The sequence below is a fragment of the Stylophora pistillata genome, chromosome 3 (genome assembly GCF_964205215.1).
Source record: "Stylophora pistillata chromosome 3, jaStyPist1.2, whole genome shotgun sequence".
NCBI classification, from domain to species: Eukaryota; Metazoa; Cnidaria; class Anthozoa; order Scleractinia; family Pocilloporidae; genus Stylophora; species Stylophora pistillata.
The window spans coordinates 31035965-31059607 of NC_142521.1; the positions used below are offsets into that span (position 1 = coordinate 31035965).

The 23643-nt window shown below is 39.7% G+C and overlaps 1 protein-coding gene and 1 pseudogene across 6 annotated transcripts; both read left to right on the plus strand.

Annotated features, from left to right (window-relative positions):
* Nucleotides 1-5858: 5858 nt before the first annotated feature.
* Nucleotides 5859-10221, plus strand: LOC111344384 (uncharacterized; annotated as a pseudogene).
* Nucleotides 10222-10906: 685 nt separating this feature from the next.
* LOC148735602 (uncharacterized) lies at nt 10907-22897 on the plus strand. 6 transcript variants are annotated; one of them, XM_088753644.1, is made up of 17 exons: nt 10909-11077; nt 11204-11247; nt 13343-13415; nt 14004-14110; nt 14440-14520; nt 14840-14879; nt 15125-15190; nt 15299-15341; nt 16277-16309; nt 16440-16548; nt 18359-18573; nt 19312-19590; nt 20414-20639; nt 21061-21211; nt 21427-21565; nt 22008-22101; nt 22778-22897. In XM_088753644.1, exons 1-11 carry the CDS (start codon nt 11067-11069, stop codon nt 18436-18438), a joined length of 687 nt encoding a protein of 228 aa, XP_088609770.1. In that variant the 5' UTR covers nt 10909-11066; the 3' UTR covers nt 18439-18573; nt 19312-19590; nt 20414-20639; nt 21061-21211; nt 21427-21565; nt 22008-22101; nt 22778-22897. The 6 variants fall into 6 exon arrangements, with proteins under 6 accessions (XP_088609773.1, XP_088609774.1, XP_088609772.1 ...); XM_088753643.1 differs by having other exon boundaries at nt 20414-21211; XM_088753646.1 differs by lacking the exon at nt 16277-16309 and having other exon boundaries at nt 10908-11077; nt 20414-21211.
* The last annotated feature ends 746 nt before the right edge of the window (nt 22898-23643 follow it).

Here is a 23643-nt window from a genome sequence, read left to right on the forward strand (position 1 = left end):
AGGCTAAAAGATTAGGAAAAAATTATCAAAATGTTTGAACCAAACGTTTTCGGCTGTTTGCCATCATCATCATTAATAATTTTTTCCCTAATCTATTGGCCTTGTATATAAAATATACTTTATTAAGCGAACATTATGGACAATCTGTGTTGTTTAGCAGGATCTTTATGTTTTCACACTATGGTTAAGAACTGCTATTGTGGTCTTTCTCATGGTGTATTGCCAAGCCATAATATTTTGAAGTTTTACTTTCGTCTCAGTGAGCCTTCCGCGGCTCCCAATTGGTTTCTATCTTCAGGTTTTCCTTTTGTCCTTGCTTTTAAGCCCAACGGTGCTTTCCCCATTCTCGTTTGGACATGGTTAACACGACCCAATTTAATAACTTTCAATTTAACACACACATTTTCAACAGTATTGAGGGTTTTGCTGTCTCCGTCCGATACCATCCTCTTGTACCGTAAGTTATGTAGTTCAATGGATCTCCTACAAAGGATGCCGGGAAGCTTCTACCGCCTCCATGGCTGGTGGTTAATTTCCATCAAAACTTATGTCACACCCATCAGTGGCTAAATTCTCTTGTAACGCCCAGTACCAACGTAGTTTCTCTCTGTATCTTGGATCGAATTTCGTTGTTAAATACGGTGATCTCCCTCCGTGTTGGTGTCTTGGGTCTTATGTTCAACGACCTTCATCAGAACAATTCCTTCGTGCCAAAGGGCATTGTAATTCACTGAAAACAGAAAAATTCTTAATTTGCATACTTATACAGTTCTAAAAGCGTCTTGAATCTACCGTTGGTTTGATATTTAGCAGAATATTCTATGAATTAAGTAAAAATTAGTGGTAAAAGTTGCAAATTATGCATCAACCGTACAAAAACTAAGAAAAAAATATCTTTGATTTTAAGTATTAGTTTTGCTCTTTGTCTCTATACTATTCATTTAGAGACCTATATTAATGACGTATTATGTTCCAAAATAAAATTATAGGAAAATCGAAATGGAGGGTATTCCCGTTCGATTTTCTTTGAGCTCTGGTGCCTCAGTATTCCCCACACACCTTACTTTTTCACAACTTTGACGGTATTCGCTTGTCAAGAGTTTCTATTAATGCTGACGATGATAATTGGTGTAAATAATTGGGTCCGGTTTAATTTTAAGGATTTCCCTTCGTTCTGGGTAAACATTAGCCCGATCGAGAAATTCTACAATACGAACAGGAAAACTAGGGGCGAAAAGGATTTGTCATGGAAAATTAATACTTATCAAACTTGTGTGTATCAGTTCAAATTTATTTATTATTTATCTATTAGCAATATTCATGCAGGCTAGCTCAGTTCAATCGATCCGGTTTGAATGGGGGCCTGCTTAATAATAATTATAAAAAAAACGTATTGAGAAATATAAAATACATAAGGGGTTCACGAACAAGTTAAAAATCACAATTAATCGTTTGTCAATACCTTTAGATTCCTTGCACGAAAGTTTACAACCGAGCATAAATATACAGATGACATCTCGGATAGCAATAAAATGAAAATAGTCTCCTAAAACCAACCCTTTACACATACTAAGGCACCCCAGGTAACAGGATATTTGTCATTGGTCAGCGATGACAACTGTTTAAGGCTTGTTTATAACATCGTCTGGAGAAGTCAAGACATTTTCCTTCTCAAACAGAAGACCATTGGCGATGTCTTCTCGCAAAGTAAAACTTCCTTTATAAACTTCGTAATTAAAGAGCAGCCTACGTGGGGGAAAGAATGAGCTTTCGATCAGAACGAAGAGTGATCGAATTTGAAGATTCAGTACCATCCACATTTATTTACGTTTCTCTCAAAAATGCTTGAAAACACTTACCACGCTTTTAGTCTAGAATAAAAAGGAACTGATATTGTTTTTCTTTTTTTCGAATTTAGGATCTCAAGATCTTCGTGTTCCTTTCTTTTGGAACTAGACATGTCTTCTTTCGAATATGTCTGGAAAACCCTCCTATCTCACGGTCTGACGATTTGAATAACATACTGTCGTCTTTCCGCAATAGGAACCTTCAGCACTGACGACGAGAACGTGGACGACGACGTATATGACCGATTTAGGCCTGGGACGGGACCGTCGTCCACGGCGGGAAACATAAATGCTTTAGCACATCGGTTACGTGGACGAGTCCTTTACTGCTAATTTGAAAATGCAAAAATTATCCACTAAAACAATTTAACTTTTTTTCAGTGTTGTTATCAACGTCAAGTGATTCAGAGCTAAGCTAAGTTTACATACACAGTCGATCCGAGCGGTTCGGATATTTTCAAAGCCCAGAAATCTTCTTAAAAATGCCAGCTGGTATAAATTACAAAACTACAACGAAATATCCGCGATTTATATTTAGAAAAGCATTTATAAGGCTACGTAAATACCCTGCAGCACTTTTATCATCATCCGCCATTGCTTTCTCCGCTCTAAACTGTAAAGCTCAATCTGCAACTCGAAAGAAATAGAGTTTTTTTCCATCACGGTTCGATCAAATTACTTTCGGCACTGTTTTTATTCCCTAACCGACCCCTTAGATTGAAGAAATTCCTTAGATAGGTAAGTAGAAATTAGAAAACAAATAAAACATACTCACGTTCTCGTCAAGACGGCGGATGGCGGCAAATGGCATCCTGAACGCAATGTGGGCATGCGTGCTAGCATCGAAGTTCGTTTTCCCAACTTCCGGTCGGTCACGTTCACGTTCTCGTCGTCACTGCTAAAGGTCCCTATGTCATGGGTCAGCGATGACGATGATTTTTACAAATATCCTCTTACTCGGGGTACCTTAGTATGCGTGAAGGGTTGGTGCAAGAAGACTATGGGGAGGACCCGTTGAGAGAGATTTGACTAGGGTCCAGGTTGACCACGCATTAACGGTCTCTCAGCTGGACAAGATGTTCCTTCCACGCATTAGAAGAATTCAAAACGGCCGTTAATTTGAAATTCTCGCTGGATTGGTTGCTCGACAAACCAACTTTTGTGGGGTGTTTTTCGGTGAACTTAAAGGGCAACTATTTGGCTTTCGTGTTGCCAAGTTTTGATTCGAGGGAAAGTATTTAAGTGTTATTTTCGAGCGATTTTGGCGAGCATGTGTCAACAAAAGTTTCCTTCCTTCCCGTATCTTGTGCACGGTGACTCGGTGGTGATTAGGGCGTCAAGCTAAAACACATGCAAAAAGGCCTCAAATCGCGAGGAGAACAACACAGACTACTCTCTATGAAGGTAAGACTTTATTTCTTTGATTATTTCACCCAAATTTACATTCACGGAGCTCAAAAGCTAGTCCAGCTAAACCACTATATAAACTCTTTAATAATCCACTGTGAAAGAGCCTGTGACATGGCTTGGGCTACCTGTGATATTTTAAATAAAAGATGGATGTGTACAATGGTTGCGTTTTACTGCTGCTTTAGATGAGTCGAAAATGAGCTAAACCTCGTTCCCATGGCCTTTTTGCGTACTTGGAGGTGGCGGGGTTGGAAAAGGCCTTGGCATCGGTCACCCCACTCCCAAGTAAGGGAAAAGACAATGGGAACAAGGAAGTGTTGGCCTGGTCCTGTTCCACAGTGTTCGTATCTTAGATAGGTTCTGGCTTTTGGCTGTCATACAACCTCGTGGCAGTCATAGAATCGAATAGGAATGTCGTGTCCGTCTTGCTGAGAAAAAAAAAAAGCATTTAGAAAATGCCACGGAGAGTGAATTTTTCTCTTAAGACCTTTATTTAAAGGCTGCCCATCCCTACTCAGGTCAGCGGAAAAAAAAAACTCCGTGGGGTGGCTGTGGCGCCTTAGTCCCAGGTCTTTTCTCTTCCTCCCTCTAAAAGGGAGAGAAATCTGGGAATTAGATTGTCACCGCTTTCTGCATTTTCTGAATTCCGGTACTTCCGCTTCATCGAAATTGTTGGTAAGTTGAATGGTCAACATGGAATTGTTGAAGGAGCATTTACTGGCGAAATACTTCAGTCCCTTTGGCTACATTGTCGCTGTTCTCCACTTTCCAGCTTCCTTGATTTTGGGTGCTCTCGCTGGACGCTTTAGAAAAAATGAACTTGGAATATTCAGTTGTCCGAATTCTTCTGATTCTCGTGACTACTGTTTGGGGAAATACAACGAACAGTACAATCCTCCTTTCCCTCTTTGGGGCTTTGTCCTGTTGCTTTTCTCTCTTTTGGTGGCTATTTGCCTCTCTTACTCCTGGTGCTGTGTGAAATCGCGTGTGGATGAGCTTGAAACAACGTTAAAACCTGATCCTGAGAACCCCCGCCGCCGCCTACGAGTGAGAACTCGCCGCGTGTTCTGGTGTTACTTCAGCCATCTACTTTTGCGATTTTCTGTTGGGAGTTTGTTTGTAGTGTTACAGTACTTTGTACTTTATCCAATCAGATTTTCATCTGAATTTCCTTGTGAAAAAACATTCATGGCAAATACGACAAAAGATCATTCCTCGGCCATTACTTGTAACAATTTCGAGGTCATTGCGATAATAATTTGGATAGTGAACTTGCTGTTTGCGTTGCTCGTTTTTGGAGAGATTTGTTTTCTCGTCTTTCAAGCGATTCGAAACAAAGAGTTCTCATTCGACTCAGAATTTTTTCAAAAGTACTTTTTCGGCAAGGGAGGCCCTTCAATTGCCACCCGTGAGGCAATGATCAAGATGAAAACACGAAAACTCGAGGAAACAAAACTATATCAACCTTTGATCGTTCTCTCCGAAGGCAACGAAGACAGAGCTCTTGATGACATGTATGTTGATCTTGTTCATGATTTACACGGGATTAGCGAGACACGAGTTTGAGGACAAGATGAAGAGACACGAAATATACGAAATCTATATGAAGCCTCAAGGTGAATCCATAGCCATAGGGAAGTTTAACGAGTTGTTTCTCCCCAACGATGATACAAAAACTCCATGCAAAATTCTCGTGGTTGGCCGCCCAGGGATCGGAAAATCTCTTTTGTGTACAAAACTTTCGCGTGAGTGGAGCAAAGGTGGCTTGCTGCGTGAAAGTGACAAAAACTTCGACCATTTGTACTTAATTCAGTTCAGGAGGTTTAATACCGAAACTGCGGAGAACATTTCTCTCGTGGAATTGTTGAGTCGTTTACACCCAGAAGGCGTTAATGGTAATGATCAGATCCAGCAAGTTATAGATAATCCTGACAAAGTAATGCTTGTATTTGATGGCCTAGATGAGTTTAAATACCATGCAGATTGTTTAGTAAATGAGCAAGTACTTGCAGGCAACAAAGAAACAGAACGATTGTCATTGTCTGTTTACTCTCTTTGTTACGATATTCTAATTTAATACTGAAATGAAAGAGAAAAAATCACATCTATCTTGCGCCCGATAAAGTTCAACCAAGCCTGAGCCATAATGTCTCTTGGTTCAACACACGTTTACCTTGCGCGTGCGAGCGTTCGGACTGCTAGGGACTGTATGCTGATTTCTTACTGTTGGAACTGTCCCCTGTTTCTTCACCATTTGTTTTGTCTCGAAGTGTTCGGAGCATATATGCAAGTTCTTTTTTCTCGAAGTGTTCGGAGTATATATGCAAGTTCTCGCGGTGGACGTGAACTCCTCATCAGAGCGACGACAGATGGCAATTCATTTCTTTCTGAGTCTCTCTTCGCCCGGAAACTCGAAAAAGTTAAGGTCCAGCTTATTTTAGAGTTCTTTTTACAAACCGAGACGGCACCAAACTTCACATTCCACCTTCAGTCACTCCGATCTGTTTTCAAAATAAGCGCGTATTTCCTCTCAGCCTCGACTTGGTGCTTAGTTTACTTTTTCCTCCCTAGTCAATCACGATGTATTCACGTGACTAAGCACATTGAATAATTACTTGATACTTCCGCTTAGTCGAAATTGCTAGCAAGTTGTGCAGTCAACATGGAGGTGGTGAAGGAGTATTTACTGGCGAAATACTTTGGTCGCTTTGGCTACATTGTAGCTGCTTTCCACCTTCCAGCTTTCTTGATTTTTTCTGCTTACACAGGACACTTCAGAACCAGTGAACGCCGAACATTGCGCTGTCCGTCTTTTCCTGATTCTCGTGAATACTGTTTGAGGAAATACGACGAGAAGTACAACTCTCCTTTCCCACTTTGGGGCTTTGTCATGTTTTGTTTCGTTCCTTTGGTGGTTATTTGCATCTCTTACTCTTGGTGCTTTGTGAAATCGCGAGTCGATGAACTTGAAACAGCGTTAAAACCAGATCCTGAGAACCCCCGCCGCCGCCCACGATTGAGAACACGCCGAGTGTTTCGTTATTACCTTAGTCATCTATCTCTACGATTTTGTTTTGGGATTCTGTGTGTATTGTTACAGAAATTTGTATTTTATCCATCTGGATTTCCATCCGAATTCACCTGTGTTCATTGCGCAATAAATTGCACCTCAAATGCGACAAAAGATCATTCCTCGGCCATTGACTGTTACAACCCCGTTGCATCAGATACCGAAGATGTTGCGATGGGAATTTGGATAGTGAACCTAGTGTTTGCGTTGCTCGTTTTGGGAGAGATTTGTTTTCTTATGTTTCAAGCGACTCGAAACAAAGAGTTCTCTTTCGACTCAGAATTTTGTCAAAAGCATTTTTTCGACATGGGAGGTCCTTTAATTGCCACGCGCGAGGCAATGTTCCGGATGAAAACACGAAAACTTGAGGAAACGGAACTGTACCAACCTTTGATCGTTTACTCCGAAGGCAATGAAGACAGATTGCTCGATGACATGTTTGTTGATCTTGTCATTTACACAGGAAGAGCGAGACACGAGTTTGAGAACAAGATGAAGAGACACGAAATACACGAAATCTATTTGAAGCCTCAAGGTGAATCCATAGCTATAGAGAGGATTGACGAGTTGTTTCTCCCCAACAATAATACAGAAAATCCTTGTAAAATTCTCGTGGTTGGGCGCCCAGGGATCGGAAAATCCCTTTTGTGTACAAAACTTTTGCGTGAGTGGAGCAAGGGTGGCTTGTTGCGTGACAGTGACAAAAACTTTGACTATTTGTACTTATTTCAATTCAGATGGTTCAATACCGAAACTGATAAAATTTCTCTTATAGAATTGTTAAGTCGTTCGCTTCCAGAAGGCGTTAATCATGATGATCTGATCCAGCATGTTTTAGAGAATCCTGATAAAGTAATTCTTGTATTTGATGGCCTAGATGAGTTTAAATACCATGCAGATTGTTTAGCACATGAGCAAGTACTTGCAGGCAACAAAGAAACAGAACGATTGTCATTGTCTGCACTTTATGTGAAGCTGGTGAACGGAGACCTGCTTTCAGGGGCTACAATCTTGACGACTAGTAGACCAACTGTGTTGCAAAGTGTTGCCCACATCAAATTTGACAGGAAGGTGGAGATAATGGGGTTTACTCCACAGAAAGTGCACAAGTATATTCAGAACTTTTGCGCACAAGATGAAGACAGGGGCAACAAAATCTGGGATCATATCAGCAGCAATCCAGAGTTACTTTCACTCTGCTATATTCCAGTGAACAGTCACATTATTTGCTCAATTTTGGAGGAGTGTATCAAACTCCAAGAACAAAATGCTCTGCCAACAACTCCAACAGAAGTTTACGAAAAAGCCCTAAGATTGTTCATCTTCAAGCATCATCCTGAATTTAGAGGTCAACCATTGACAGAAGATTTCCTTATCAATATGGGAAATAGCAAGCTCCCAGATACTGTAGAGGATGCATTGAACAAAGCTGGGTCACTGGCAAAAGCAGGAATAGAAAAAGGTCAGCTGTTGTTTGAGTCACAAGAGGTGCAAGGAATAGAGGAGTGTGGTTTGTTTAATAAGGTGCCAAACAAAAAACTTCAATATGGTACATTCAAGTCTCAGTTCAGCTTTATTCATCTCACATTTCAAGAGTTTCTTGCTGCAAGGGAAATTGCACAGATGAACCCCAGTGAGCTCAGTGATTTTGTCAAGGCAAATGTTCGAGATCCTAAATGGCATCTGGTGCTTCAGTTTGTGGCAGGGCTACTCTGTGGGAGGCAGACTGAGGCAATCAACACTTTTGTCAGCATTCTTGTAGACTGGCCATCCAAGGAGGAGGCTCTTCTCATGTTGAAATGTTTGCATGAATACAATGATGAAGCCACTGCACAACAAGCTGCTTCAGAACTACAGAAGAACACTAAACTTGACAATAGTATTTCTTTCTTTGGTTGTCAGGTAACACCTGTTGATTGTGTGGCAATTTCGTATTTTATAAAGCATCTGCAAAGCCCCACTTCATTGACCCTTGAAATGAACAGTGTAACAAATCAAGGTGTATTACTCTTGTGTGATGCACTAAAAGATGAACATTGCAAACTCACTGGGTTGAACCTTGGTTGGAACAAGATTACAGACCAAGGTGTATCACACTTGTGTGATGCATTGAAAGATGAACATTGCAAACTCACTGAGTTGAACCTTGCTACGAACAAGATTACAGACCAAGGTGTATCACTCTTGTGTGATGCACTAAAAGATGAACATTGCAAACTCACTGAGTTGAATCTTGGTTGGAACAAGATTACAGACCAAGGTGTATCACACTTGTGTGAGGCATTAAAAGATGAACATTGTAAACTCATGAAGTTGGAACTTGCTGGGAACGAGATTAGAGACCATTGTGTACCACCCTTGTGTGATGCATTAAAAGATGAACATTGCAAACTCACTGTGTTGGGCTTTTTTTGTAACAATGTTACAGACCAAGGTGTATCGATCACTCTTGTGTGATGCATTAAAAGATGAACGTTGCAAACTCACTGAGTTGGACCTTGGTATAAACAACGTTACAGACCGAGGTGTATCACTCTTGTGTGATGCATTAAAAGATGAACATTGCAAACTCACTGAGTTGGACCTTGCTACAATCAAGGTTACAGACCATGGTGTATCACTCTTGTGTAATGCATTAAAAGATGAACATTGCAAACTCACTGAGTTGGACCTTGCTGAAAACAAGATTACAGACCAAGGTATATCACTCTTGTGTGATGCATTAAAAGATGAACATTGCAAACTTACTAAGTTGCGCCTTGCTGGGAACAAGATTACAGACCAGAGTGTATCACTCTTGTGTGATGCATTTAAAGATGAACATTGCAAACTCACTGAGTTGTACCTTGCACAAAACAAGATTACAGACCAAGGTATATCACTCTTGTGTGATGCATTAAACGATGAACATTGCAAACTTACTAAGTTGCACCTTGCTAGGAACAAGATTACAGACCAGAGTGTACCACCCTTGTGTGATGCGTTAAAAGATGAACATTGCAAACTCACTAAGTTGAGCCTTGAGGAGAACAAGATTACAGACCAAGGTAGATCACGCATATATGATGCAGTGAAGAATGGAAATTGTAAAGTTTTATTTTAATGCTGATACTGGGAAGTATGCCTCTGGCACTAAGTTGTTAACTCACTAAGTTGCTTTTCTATAATGTGTTTTCAGATGCAAATCATGGGTGGATTGGGAACCAGTCCAGAAAAGGCAGGCCTCCTTCCTTTTCTTGGGATTTTGCAGTTTTTTAATTTTATCTTTTCAGATGTTTGTCTATTTCATTCTGGCCTATTTTCATGTTTTCAAGAGGGGGGTAGGGGACAGGGGCTTATTTTATTTATGGTCATGCCTAAAGTTCTTTATTATTTATTGAAAGGCATCCCAAGCTCATGTCTCGAGAAAAGCAAAGTATAAAGTATTGTACATGTATATATCAGGTATTTATTCATAAAGGCATCATGTGTTGCAGGACATGGTGTTAAGTTATGCAAGAAACTGCTGAAAATTTTAACATGTTACAAGGAATAGTACACGGGGAAAAAAATATGGTTGATTTACAATTCTTAATATTCTGAAATATGAACATTTTACATGTAAGATTAACAAAACTGACTCACTTGTCGGCAAACATCTCCAAAACAACTATATATTTTTAACAAACAATTTGGAAATTATATTTCTAATTCCAATTTGGTTTTCCTAAATATGGGTACATCTTTCAGCATTTATCTCATTCTGTAAATAATCAAGGAAGGATCCATGAGTATACAATATCTAGGAGTAACAGAGGTTGATCGAATAAAAGAAAATTTTTAGCTTATTTTTTCTCTCTGGTAATAGTAGTGATGCTTTTTATTGTGTGACAAAGAATAAATTTTTCTATGTAATTGGTTTTTCCTTTTTCTGTCTTATTACCATTGGTGATGGGCCTTCCCTTTGATAGACTTAAATAAAATGTAGATGTAGATCTGTGATATCATCCTCTGAAAAGAATTCCTTCAGCAAGTTGTTGGGGTAAAATATTTTAGGAAAGGTCTGTTTTGAAGTTCTGACATTTTTCTGAAATGTAACTTTTAAGAAAATTGTTCTAGGAACTTGAGGAACATGTCTTAAAACAAAGCGTTGATCACACCTGCCAAGAGGCTGTTGATGAAGTCTTTCCTGTGAATTGTTATTGCTGTAGGTTTATACAGTTCTCATATGCCAAGGCTAATTTCCTGTCCACCCCCAATGCCACCCCTCCATATTTTGTTGTGTCCAGGAATACTGACTGCTTTCTTCAATTCATTTACAAGATCATCAGTCTTACCCACTATAATAGTGGGTAAGACTGATGATCTTGTAAATTTTTCTTTTAAAGGAAGGTATTTAAAGATTTTAAGGTAATCGTGATAAAAGATAAACTATAGGTTAAAAATCTACAACAACTTATTTAAACGGGATCTGTTTCTCCTGAGGGTCGAGTATTAATAGTTGAACTAAATTGTTTTACTTTGTTTATTGAGGAGAATTTTGTGATCATTTTTTCGATTTTCTATGCATGTATTGCTTGCCTATAATTTTAAAGGACTGGGTTTGAGTTTGTGATTGCAGTTGGTCAACATGGCGATGACCTGATGGAGCGAACGGGGGGCACAAAGTTTCTCGTCGAAGGCGTGGAAAATGCCCGAAAATTCATCTTGCTGGGTTGTAATGGTTTAAGAGGATGCACTGAATTGCCTCTTTGACCAGGATGGAAACAAGGTTTGTGAGAATATACTCAAATTAGACGTGATTTTCTCCAACATTTTGGGTTTTTCGATCGATCGCGAAGAGATTGTTTTACGACTGGTGAAGTTGTCATGACGTTTGATTTCTTTGCCATCGTAGCTCAGAAAATGAAGTAAAATTGGAGGAAGCACCCTCAGATAAAGGTGATATAACACGATGTGATGTTTTTGTGTTTATTTTGTTTTGGTATTTTCATATTGCTCATTTGTACCTAAAGCCCATGCATTGACAGCAGATTTATGTTGAAGAAAGGGTGTTATTTTCAGTGACACAGATTCATCTCTTTAGAATTAATGAAGAAGTACGTTTGATTTCGAATATATCGCTGCACTTAGCAAGCTCTTGGGTCTCTTGGGTGATATATGCTCACAAGTGTAATTCGAGACTCGTCAGATAACAATTCCATTGTGTTTGATCTGAGACCCCGTCCACACGAAGACGATTGTAAACGCAAACGCTAGTAAACGCTAACTTTTTCACGCGTTTAGGCCTTCCGTCCACACGAAGACGATGAAAACGCTCACCGTAAACGCATAAATTCGAAAACGCTCTCCAAAGTGGATAAATTTGAAAACGCCGTTTATGCGTCTTCGTGTGGACGGCCGAAAACGTATATTTTCGTAAACGCTGTGAAAACGCTAACGTCAGATGTCAGCGCCAGTCTCTTTTATCACGTGCGTTTCCAACATGGCGTACACACGAGTGTTGAGCTGTGTCGTGCTTGTGCTTATTTCAATTATAATTGCGAGCATTCAATTGAATCCTGCAATAATCGATATACAGGAAAACTACAAAAGAAGAAGACTAAACCTCTCAGTATTGTTATCCATTACTGCAAGCACTTTTACTCGAGTAAAACGACTTAGATGCAGACGTGAGAGCAAAGAGAGAAGATTCTGGACCAGACCAGGTCGACATTTTTCTTCTCTCTCGATAACAACAAACGCACGTGGTGACTTTACAACATGGACGCTAACACTTGATAACAAGGCGCTGAAGCAGATTGTAGGCTCAAACATCGTTTAATGCGTTTACGAGCGTTTTCGTGTGGACGGGTGAAAACGCTACGTAAACGATGATCGTTTTTGTGTGGACGGAGATAAAAATATGCGTTTACTAGCATTTGCGTTTACAATCGTCTTCGTGTGGATGGGGCCTGAGACTCTTCTACGTGGGAAAGCGAAACTTAATAACGCTTTTATAAGGATTATGGATATTATCTAGCGCGTAAGTATTTTTATTAGATCTCTTTCATTAAGGATATTTTGAAATAATATGACAATATTGAAGGTTAAAATGGATTTTCAGGTTTCAAGACTTCTGTTAAGTTTGATCTGTAATCAGTCTTTGGTTAGGAATTATGGCAATTGATCTCCATCGATAAAAGAAAGATACTTGTAAAAACTCTGTTGAAATAATTTGTTAAACTAAAATTTATTTGAATGTCTGACATCAACACTTGGGAGCTTTGTGTAGCATAATATTTTGAGACTTATCTGTTGGACAGATGCACTTTGTTTATGTGGCAAATCTGAGCAATTTGATGTTGATAGGATAAAATTTGAAATTGAGCAAAGTGTAACCCTAGCAACTGGAAATCTGGAGTGTTTATGAGGGGAATTACATGTATCCCCCCCCCCCCCCCCATGAAGGCCAGGGTGGATTTGTTATAATTGCTGACTGTGACCTTTATGCCAAATACAGAAAGATGTTTCTCCTTTTGTCATGAATGTCGAACAAAGGAAGAAAATTCTCCTTAAATTAATTTATTTACTTTAAGTCAACTCTCAACATTGCTGATCTTAGCAGTTTGCAGAATATTTGTCACCTGTAAAGCCCCTAAGCTTACTTTCAATTTCTCCTGGATGACCTAGGTTTCTCTTTGTTCCACCGTGGACAAAAATAATGAAAAACTTTTCCTTATAAGAAATCAGTATCTCAATACAAATCTGGGTCCACTGTTTAATGAGAAGACATTGATACTGTTAAAAGATGAAGAGTATTGTTCCCAGCAAGATTGTTGAAATCAAATCATCCCCATTTTGACCATACTAGGTTAATAGAAATCCATAGAAGTGGGAGAATTATCTTGTATTATTTTGATGACTGAGGACTTCAATAGGAGAAGTGCTCGTTAACTGTCGCAATTTGCTGTTAGGCCTTGTATTATTCTGCTGCATTTAATTTAAATGCTGGTTTATGAGTGTTTTATGGTATTATTATGGTATATTTTTACAGAATCTGGGATAGAACTTCAGGGATTTGAAGACAAGGAAAAGTCTGAACAGCAACACCACCATGATGATAAGCAGTGAGTTCTGTTGTATGGATAAAAATATAAATGCAATGTGTTACTCATTACCACCAAGGGCAGAGTATCAACTATTGTGAACTACTGACTAATTAACAACTATTCACCTCAGTGTCGGTGGTTAGCAGTGGATATTTACCTCGCTGCTTCGCGGCTCGGTAAATATCCACCACTAACCACCTCCACTTCGGTGAATAGTTGTTTTAGAATATACTAAAACAGTGAGATAATATACACCACCATCGTTAATTTGAGTGATTTCTTTCCTTGTCACGGATGCAAACCGTGGCGCCATTTTTTCCTGAGTTGCTCGGAGGTAAATAGCAAAGGATATTCAGAGTTTGACTAGCCAATCAGAATGCGCCTTCAACGCTATCCACTGTTTTAGTATATACTAATAAATAATATTCTTACCACCATTTGATGGCATCTGTGATCTATTACAGAACAGTCCTGTGGCAATACAGAATCAGCATCTGGGTTATGTCCACTGATGTGTGTTCCCTTGGTGAATTTGCTTTATAGAAGGGAAGCTTTGTGTTCCTTTGTTCACTTGAGTTATTAACAGATTGATTGATCTTTATTCAGATTGGATGCATCCTACCAAATTCCTGCACTTTCAAAGTCCAGAGTGTTCTTTTTGAACATCTCTTGGTTTGGCATGAATGTAATGTATCTTATTCTCTCTGTTGAGGGTAAGTGTTTGATTCAACCTGTAAGTTGTAAAGGAAGCATTAAATTGTTAATGTATTTTTGAAAAGACTTGAAAAATTCCTCTTGGTTTGTGATAAAGACCACAGGTTCAGCAAAATCTCATTACAAATTTCTTAAATGTGTACTAACAAATTGCCAGTGATTTTGATGAAATGCTTGGGGGGTGTAACCTTGCGATGGATTGGCATCCCATCCATGGGAGATAGTAATACTTCTAGTTGTTTCATGCTAAAGAAACTGGGATCAGCTTTGGCTGGGTGAATGACATGGCTGGAGTACAGACTTGACCTTTTTATTGTTTTTTATGCAGTTGTGCCATCTCAAGTTTATGCACTGGTAGGTTCAGGGCAGAAGGGTCAAGTGCTTGGAGGCATGGTGGCTGCTGGAGCAGGTAAGTTCATCAGTTTCAAGTATCAGTGTAGAAATAGTTTTGTTGTTGATCTCACAGTGTAGTCAGTCTCTAACAGGGATCAGAGCTCGACACTAATAGTAGCCAACTAGCCACAGACTAGTAGAAATTCAGTTTTGGCTAGTGGTGTTTGATTTGCACTGGTCAGTTTTGCTGGTTAACAAACTGAAATTGTTGTAACATCTAAGTTGTCACTAGCCACTTGGCTAGTAAGTTGAAGAGTTAGTGTTGAGCCTTGGGGATTGTAATTTTTTTTTGGAATGAAACTAATTTCATAATGATATATTATTTTTTTCTGGAGTGGTTACATTTTTCTTGAGTCCTCGTGTTGGAATGAAAAGGTGAGAATAACATTTTAAAGTCTTCCAGTATGTGTCCTGTTATTTCTTTATTATTTTGTAAATCAAATTTATGTCTTTCTGTTTTGTACTGTATTTACAGATTCTTTGTCTGACCTGTTTCAGTGTGGTCAACATTTAAAAGTGGACATAAATTTTTTTCATCACCTTTGGCTGATCATGTATCTAGAAGTAAGAAAAATAGATGAGTGATCAGCTTTCAGTGCATTTCACTTCCTTGTTTTTAGGGATCGTCTTGTGTCGCAGTATGGAAAAAGACGCCCTTTGATGCTTGGCGGAACTGTGTTACTTTGGTATGATAATTATTTTGCACCATCATTCTGTCTGAAAGTGTTATACTCATTGGCTTAGTTGTGATTACATGAACCTGCTTGAAAGTTTTGTTTTCTTTTTCTTTGCAGTATATCACTTTTGGAATGGCATTTAGTGCTCCTGATATTGAAGGTGAGAATGGTATTTTTGTTGTATGTGCTGTTCATGCAGTGCTGGACACTAACTTTTCAACTTACTAGCCAAGTGGCTGAGTGAGATCTTAGATGTTATGACTATTTCACTTTGTTTACTAGCCAAACTGGCCAGTGGAAGTTGAAATAACCACCACCAAAACTGAATCTCCACTTGTCTGTAGCTAGTGCGTTACTGTTAGTGTGAAACCCTGTTCATGGGTAATAATTTTTCCTCTTGGAAATATTTTTATTCAGTGAATGTCTTTGTGGGGCTGGTGAGCTAGTTTGGGATCAATTTAGGCTATGTTGATGCCATGGCTTGTGCTTTTGTTAACCTTTCCACAATATTATGCTTGTTACTCTGTCTGCTTATCAGTAGTCTGTATGGCTATTAGTCAGTCAGTCAGTCATTCAGAAAGTAGACAGGCAGTCAATCTTTGTCAGGTAGCCATTCAGTCAATTTGCCTGTCTGTTGGACTATCAGTTGGTTAGGTAGGTAGTCACTGAGTCTATCTATCTGTCGGTGTGTCGGTCATTCAATCATTCTGTTTGTCTGTCCAATCTCAGTCAGTCTGTTGGTCTGTCAGTACTGTGCCATTTTTTTCTGAAGCATTTCCTCACATCTGATTGGCTAATAGCACATTATAGCCAGTCCAGCTTTTTATAATACAGACTGCGGTCTGGAATTTTTTCCATTCCAGTTGTTCAAAGTGGACTAAAGCAAACCAGCTGAAAATATCAACAAGTTACTTACAATTTTAGGTCAGTCCTTATTAGGAAAAGAGTGCCTTGGTCATGGCCCCCTGCCTCACACAGTTTTTTCCCATTCAAACCTACTGTGTGTTAAATAATGTATATCATTGGTTTGTCCATAAGTATTATTTAAGTTGTTGGTTTTCAACAATCTCAGTAACAGAGGCATTCTCTTTTTAGTCTATTTGCAGTGACATTTCCAATCATGTTATAGTAAGTGACAGATACCTCTGTTATGTAAATGATATGCAAAGTGTCATTCTGTATGCAATTTTTGCCTAAGGTCTGGCATCCATGGAGTTAATCAGTGAACAGTTATACAAATTTTTTTTTTCCCATTTAGTGTTCTATGGATTTAAAGCTGCGGCGATGCCTGCCTTACTATAACCTGACCATCCTAGAGCAGTCAGAAGACAATTCTACAGCAAACTCAGACACAAGCTTCTTACTGAGTATGTTAATGTAGAAAGAAGACTCAAGAGGAAATATAAGTTTGTTTATTAAGTTAAACCTTTAACTCCCTATATCTAATTGTTAATTCTACCCTCTATCTGCCGCACATTTACTCGTAAATCAATGAAGAGAATTCAGTGTTAGATCAAGATGATAACCTCTACCTGATAAGATTGGGTTTAATTTCATAACATTTTTGTTGAATATAAGCCTGAAAGAGTGACTGTCATCTAATTTCTCCTAACATTATCACCCTGAATCATACATTAAGGTCAGGAGAATAGAGGAAATGATCATGAGTTAAAGAATGATCTTGATTGTTTCACAAATTCTCCTCACCAGTATGATAGGAAATGTATAAGGAAAAGTATCAAGTATGATAAAACGTTTTATCATGTCATCGAAAACGAAATCTTAGTTGTTAACTTGATCCTGTCCCAACCTGGATTTTAAAAGGCTGCATTAATCAACTGCTACCAACCGTAATGGAAATCATCAACTCATCCTTAGAACAAGGACATTTTCCATCAAAATTAAAAGAATCTATTGTTCATCTGCTTTTAAAGAAACCAGCTTTGGACCCGGAAGAAAACAACAACTTCAGCCCAATTTCCAACTTTTCTTTTCTTTCAAAAATGCTGGAAAGAATTGCTGCTGTTCAACTAGACATTAATCACCTAACTAATCATCAACTTTATCCTAAGATGCAATCAGCTCATCAAAGTTATCACAGCACTGAGTCAGCAATACTTAAAGTGTTTAATGATATCAATCAGCTGCCATTGATAATCAACATGAATGTGTCCTAGTCCTCTTGGACTTATCAGGGGCTTTCGATATCATCGACCACAAAATACTAATCAACTGATTGGATAATAAATATATGGGATTTCTCGGTGGTCTTGCCCTCGAATGGCTAAAGTCATATCTTCAGGAATGGCCCTAACGTGTTGTAGTCAATGGAATTTACTTCGATCCCAAATGTAACTCTTTCGGCATTCCCTAAGATTCTGTACTTGGGCCCTTATTGTTGTCATTGTATTATGGTCCTCTTGAAGATGTTATAAGAGCTCATGGCATAGATGCGATGGTGTACGCTGAAATATGCTTTTTATGCTTCAATGCCAGTAGCTTAACATTTGGTTGGTACAACATTTAGCTGTACTCAAAGTTTCAATAGGTCAGGACCATGGTAGCTTAGTGGTCAGAGCTCTTACAAACTGATCACTGGGGCCTGATAAATTGCTGGGAGGGGGGACGGAAGGGGGACGGGAGGGGTAGGTTGTGATGAATTCCTGTGGCCTGTTTCTTGAAGGCCCTGGTAATTTCGCGGAATAGTAACACTGTTCTGTATTCATTCAAGATGGGGGTTTCAAAAGTTTTTTGAATTATAAAACAAAACTTATAGTAACTACAGAACTAAAATAGACTGCTTAAGGTACCAGAACCTCCTCTATTTTTTAACGTTTGACTTTAAGACCTATTACGTTACTGGGACTTTTGAGAAACAGGCCCGTGGTCATTGTAAACTGTAATAACTAGGGTAAGTGGTGGTAAAATGGCTCACTGGACTTAAGTGAAGACATTTTGGTCATCTATAACCTCAATTTTGCAAAAGCCATATAAATTTGACACATTGTCAACTTGTTGAGTTGTTTGAATTTTAAGCATTTGATCTGACATCATGCCATATCTAAAGTATTCTTTTGGTATGGCACCACAGTCTAGCCCAGCCAAGATCAGATTTTATTGGTCTAACACATTGAAAACAACAGCATAATTTAACATCCTACCATTGTTTTCTTATAGGGGTGAGCTTCAGAGCTTCTCGTGCAGTGGATTTTGCACTTGTGATGGATATTTTCCCTAATGACAGAGAAGAAAACTAAGGATGTGGCCACAGGGCCTGATAGAATACTCATAAACAGATGATGTCACGCTTATCGTGAATGCAGCTAATTATCTGCAGCATCTCATCTGTAGCATCTCTCGTGCAGAGATGAACAGGTTAAGATAAAGGTTCGGTAAGCTGGGAAAACATTCCTTTTTTATCTGTCCTATAGGAGAGTGAACACGCAGACTACATTAATGACAGCTTTGCTCTCGAGCCAAATTGGTCGGTATAAGTTTTGAGTTTGATGCTTTGTGGAATAACTCCCTCTTAAACAAGTTATCTCGCCATTTTATTCTTTGCACGAAAGCGAAGCGCGAAGCGTTATTGATGTTAGAACTACGAATAACAATCTCAAAGAAAGATAGCCTTTTTTTCACGCTCGAACGCCTTTTTGAGTAAGTGCAGCAGCTTACAGGTATCAATCTCTCTCTTTCTTTCTCTCTATTTTATTGTTGTTGTTTCTTCCTTTCCTTTTTTTGTTATATTTTTATTTTTATGTTGTTTCCTTCCTGTGGTATCCAGTCGATTCGCCACCACTCAAAGTGAAATCGCCACCGGTGGCGATTTGACTTAAGCGTTACGTGTTGCCGCCCGGGCGAAACTTACATCAAATGAAAGCTACGACGTAGACATCACCTCGTTTTTGTTCTTTTACTGAACTTCCTTAATTTCTGTTTTTAGTTTCGTTAGTTTCTGAACCTTGTAGTAAAAGTAGGTCTTCGGCAGCTGATTTGACCCGCCCCGACTTAAAAATCTGCCAACTGCCGGTTAATTTTTTCTTAAATTATGTCGCGAATTTCGTGTGAAGCTAGTTGAATCTGAACACAGTTTCCTTGTCTATTTTTTCTTGTTTATTTATTCTTGCTAGGATCTGAAACTTCGAATCCTAGAAATCTGTCTCATTGTCATGGTCACCATTATCATCATTCCGTACTCGGCTGGCTGGAGCAGAGCTACCGCCAACAATTCGATGATACTTTCGTCCAATAAATAGACGACAGTGTTCCGCAACGCCAGCGGTACACTGAGGAACGTGTCTTCGGCCGGACCCGAGGCGCGGCGCGTGATGAGGGACTGTGATGGACTGGTGGATTCCCTTGTCTGAATCATCAGGGCACCTCTTGGCAAAAATTATATTGATAATAAGGTAAGATAACGATCAACATCCATTCTCTCTCCATACCGGCTTGGTGCGTTACCTGACAATTTCATATGAGAGAGAAATCATCAGCTACCGTTTTTATTGGATTAAGCGCCCGCGATGCTTATTAAATGTTTGAACCTTGGGAGTAGCTGCTTATTCGAGGCGAAGCCGTCATTAAATTTCACCATTTTTAGCAAGTAGTTACCTTATTTTGCCTCAAAACAATAGATAATAAGAAAACGTGAAGGTGTAGACGGTGAATTTAGAGATTTTAAAGAAGTAAGGAAACAATAATCAATACTTCTCCTCCTTCTCTGACTTTTCCTAACTACAGAGCGGACTCTTTGTCGAATAAATATAGTACCTAGAATAGTTTGTGTCTGTTTATGCACCGAGACGCAGCCCCGTTTTAGGGCATGTCAGTACAACCTTTGTTTAATTTAGTCCATTTTCACTGCATTAAGTTTTGCAGTGGGGAAGGACTAGAAAGGAACATAGGAACCATTCGTGCTAGTCCACCCTCCCACCCATCCCACCCCAGGGGAGGACATCCATCACACAGTAATCTCGTGTGTGGGAAATTAACGTCTCCTACCCCAACCCTGCAGGAGACGGGACCTCCATTTATTCGTCCCTATCCGAGAAGACTAGAATATCTAACCATTTCTTGATGTTATAGAAAGGCAGCAAATTCTTCTCAATTATTTTAAGACCCTGAGTGTTGGTCCGGCCGGGGCTCGAACCCTCGACCTCCCGCACAACAGTCCAGCGCTCTATCCATTGAGCTAACCGGGAGGCGGTTTTTTTTGTTATTTTTGTCTTACAGTCTGTAGAAAACTCCGGCTCTATTCTGCGCAACTTGTCCTACCGCCTGGAGAATGAAGTGGACAGAGAAAGATACAAGGACGCTCCAATGCCCATCCAACCCGGCAAGGAATCAACCAAACACGACCCGGGTTGTATGGCGGGATGCTGGACGGCATCAAAGAAGAAAAAGAAAGGAGCGCCCAAAGAAACTGAACAGCCGCAGATGAGGAGAGATCTCGTGGAGGGTGTGGAATTACTATGGCAACCAGAAATAGTCAAGTCGTACCTGTTAATTATGGCTGAAGCAGTCAAAAGAAGAGTTTTATCTCAGCTTGTTCACCTTTTAGACTATATCATCAGTATTTATATTCTCCATAGTGTTCTCTATACATTTCCTAAGGTGCTGGAAAGGAGAATGCGTTTAATAATCAATAGCTTCTTTAGTTGGTGATAATTTCCGCCATTTTCTTGATCTTAATGTAGTTTCAGGGGTGATATTGTATGGAGAAATTAGATGCTAGTCACTAGGTCTATTGGTTAATAGTGGTTCGGTCCAACCTCTGAAGAAAATGTGACTTACGTTTGCTTTTGGGAATTTTTGTAAACGAAGAGAAAGGGAGACAATTGTTTAAAATAGTTTTTGTTTTATACAAATTAATTTTTCAGTGGTCTATGATTGTCCGCTCAGCAGTACGGAAAGAGAATTGTCTTCCCACTTTAGTAGAACTTTTACGAATTAATCATGACCCTGTAGTGAGAACTGTTTCAACAGCGATGAGAAATCTAGCAATCGACCCGAGGAACAAGGATGTTTGAGGTGTGTATACTGACCTCTTCTTGTCTGTTGTAGTGTAAAGTTTACCGCAGCTTCGTCAAAGAAAGCACTCAAGTAATTACCTTGGTTTACAGCGACACACTAAGAAGTAACCGCATTGGAAACTCCTGTCGAGTAATGTTAGACATAGCGGAATATTTTCGATTTGAAGTTAGAATTGTTGTTGTGAATGCGTTTATTTCTCTATTCGTTCGCAGCTAAATACGGAATCAAAGATCTGGTTCATCGTCTGCCCTATCCTGGCGCACCGTCCAATGTCCGAGCTGAAGAGAACACAATCGGTGCTGTACTGTGTGCGATTCATCAACTCGTGAATAAAAGTCTAGTGAATGGAAGGTAATGCTACAGCACTTTCATACTGTTCTCGGCATTGACTAGAAATTCAGTTTGTGAAGCTTGTTAGTGTACTGGGAAATATCATTGTTTTTATTCAAATAAATCCATAACGTAGGGATAGAACGTCCTAACTAGAGATCGGTAGGTTATTGGTTCCACTGTTCTCCAAGTTTGACCAGCTTCATCCTTATCAGATACTCTTTGTCTCTCTCTTTTTTCCAACCAGACATTTAGTGTGTAAAGCTTCTTAGTGAGCCTGGAAAAATAATTTTTTTTATTCAGATAAATCCATAGCTCAGTGATAGAACGTCCTAAATCGAAATCGGTCGGTAGATCATTGGTTCCACTGTTCTCCAAGAATGACTAGCTTCATCCTTATCAGATACTCTTCGCCTTTCTCTTTTTTTATAATCGTGTTTTTCTTTTCTTTCCCGTAACTTAGACATGTTAATAAAGCTGGCGGGTTTCAGAAGATTATTGCGATCGCGAAGTCGCGCGATCATTACTCCCCGAGAATTGTAAAAACAGCAAATCAGGTACGACTGAACTTGCAATTAACTCTTCAACTCTCAAGGTCTGACCCCGGTTATCCTCACAGTTAGAAACATTTCCTTGAAATTGGTTGACAAAAATGATTCTCTCACCGGGTGAAAGTGCAAGAGAGGCAAGAAAGGAGGTTGTCGCACACTGATTGGAAGGGGGGGTGGGTAACAGCCAAGTCTCTATAATGATCTTTTTGTAAAATAACGACAAGTTTTTCTAGTCTCATGGCCTGTTTGATACGTGATGTAGTGGTACTGTAAAGAGAAGGTACGTGCCATTCTGTACCGTGACGGAGGTAAGGGCAGGAACGTTTGACTCAAAATCTAGTGGCTGACCAACCCCGCCTCCCCACCGAAGAATGTAAATGGGTTTTAAAGAAGTGTGAGGGAGAGATGACAAAATGTTACGGGAGAGGGGAGGGTGGGGTAGGAGGTAGCCTTTGATGGACTGACATCCCATCTTCGAGATCTTAATACCCTCGACTTTGAAGTCGGGGGTATTAAGATCAGTACAAAATCTTTTTGTGAAAAAGAGTAACAAAAGCAAGATTGGGACTCATCCATGTTTTAAGCAGGGTTCGAGTGACTTTAAACCGCTAATCAGTTTCACGTGGGTTTAAACTTCTGTTTGTGTTATGTTTTGAAGTGTAGTTTCATTTTTGCACCATAGATATTAATAACTCTTTGGAACTTACCAGCTCTTCGAAGTTCTCTCAAGAAGGAAGGCTGGGAATTCACAAAAGAAATAGGAGATGAATACGGTCATGTTCCACCCACCCCGCGGCCGTACGACGAGGTCACAATGCCACGGGGACCTCAGAGAGGAACCCCGTCTACTGTCGGAAGGAACGAATCACGACCGGTACGATCAGACGAAACATCGATTCCGGAACTTCGATACGAGTCCGAACAAAAAAGCGAACCCCCAAGGTTTTCCAAAGATGGTTACGAAGCCGAGGACGATGCTCGACGGCGAAGAGAGCCGAACAACGCACGAGACGAGTTGGAAATGAAAGGCGTGGGTGACTATAGGGAAATCGATCATCGGCCGGGAGTCGAGAGAGGCGGGGATGTTCAAGGATTACCTCCGGGTGCCCCGCCGGCTTACCCTGATGGGGGTGGAAAGCCCCAAGAAGAACCAACATACGCTCAGGTCGATAAAAGTAAAAAGAAAACGTATAAATTACAAGGAGGGGAAGGTGCAACTTCTGACTCGTGGGTTTGAATGTTCCTCTGAACACTTTTTCGCGTGAAGTATTCGAAACCGCAGTATTCGAAAGAGCTCGTAGGAACAGCAACTCCCTCGCGTTCAAGAAACGTCAACAATCGCAAGGAGGAGGCAAATTCAACTGAAAGCGTTTCTTCTCGGCAGACATTTAGGATTTATAGTGTTTTAAAAGTTAATTGCGTTCACTGATCGAATGGACGCCTTGATGAATGCTGGTTAATGGCAACTCAAGGGAAAAACTGGTTTTTCTAATAGTTTGGCCACACTGTAAATGATTCATCTGAAGAACACATTCATACAATGTGCAA

What these genes read in the sequence shown, in the direction of transcription:
- LOC148735602 (XM_088753643.1), top strand. An exon ending in CCTCGTGTTGGAATGAAAAG is followed by an intron (nt 14,880 to 15,124) that starts GTGAGAATAACA and finishes CCTTGTTTTTAG; the next exon opens with GGATCGTCTTGTGTCGCAGT. An exon ending in ACATTTCCAATCATGTTATA is followed by an intron (nt 16,310 to 16,439) that starts GTAAGTGACAGA and finishes TTTCCCATTTAG; the next exon opens with TGTTCTATGGATTTAAAGCT.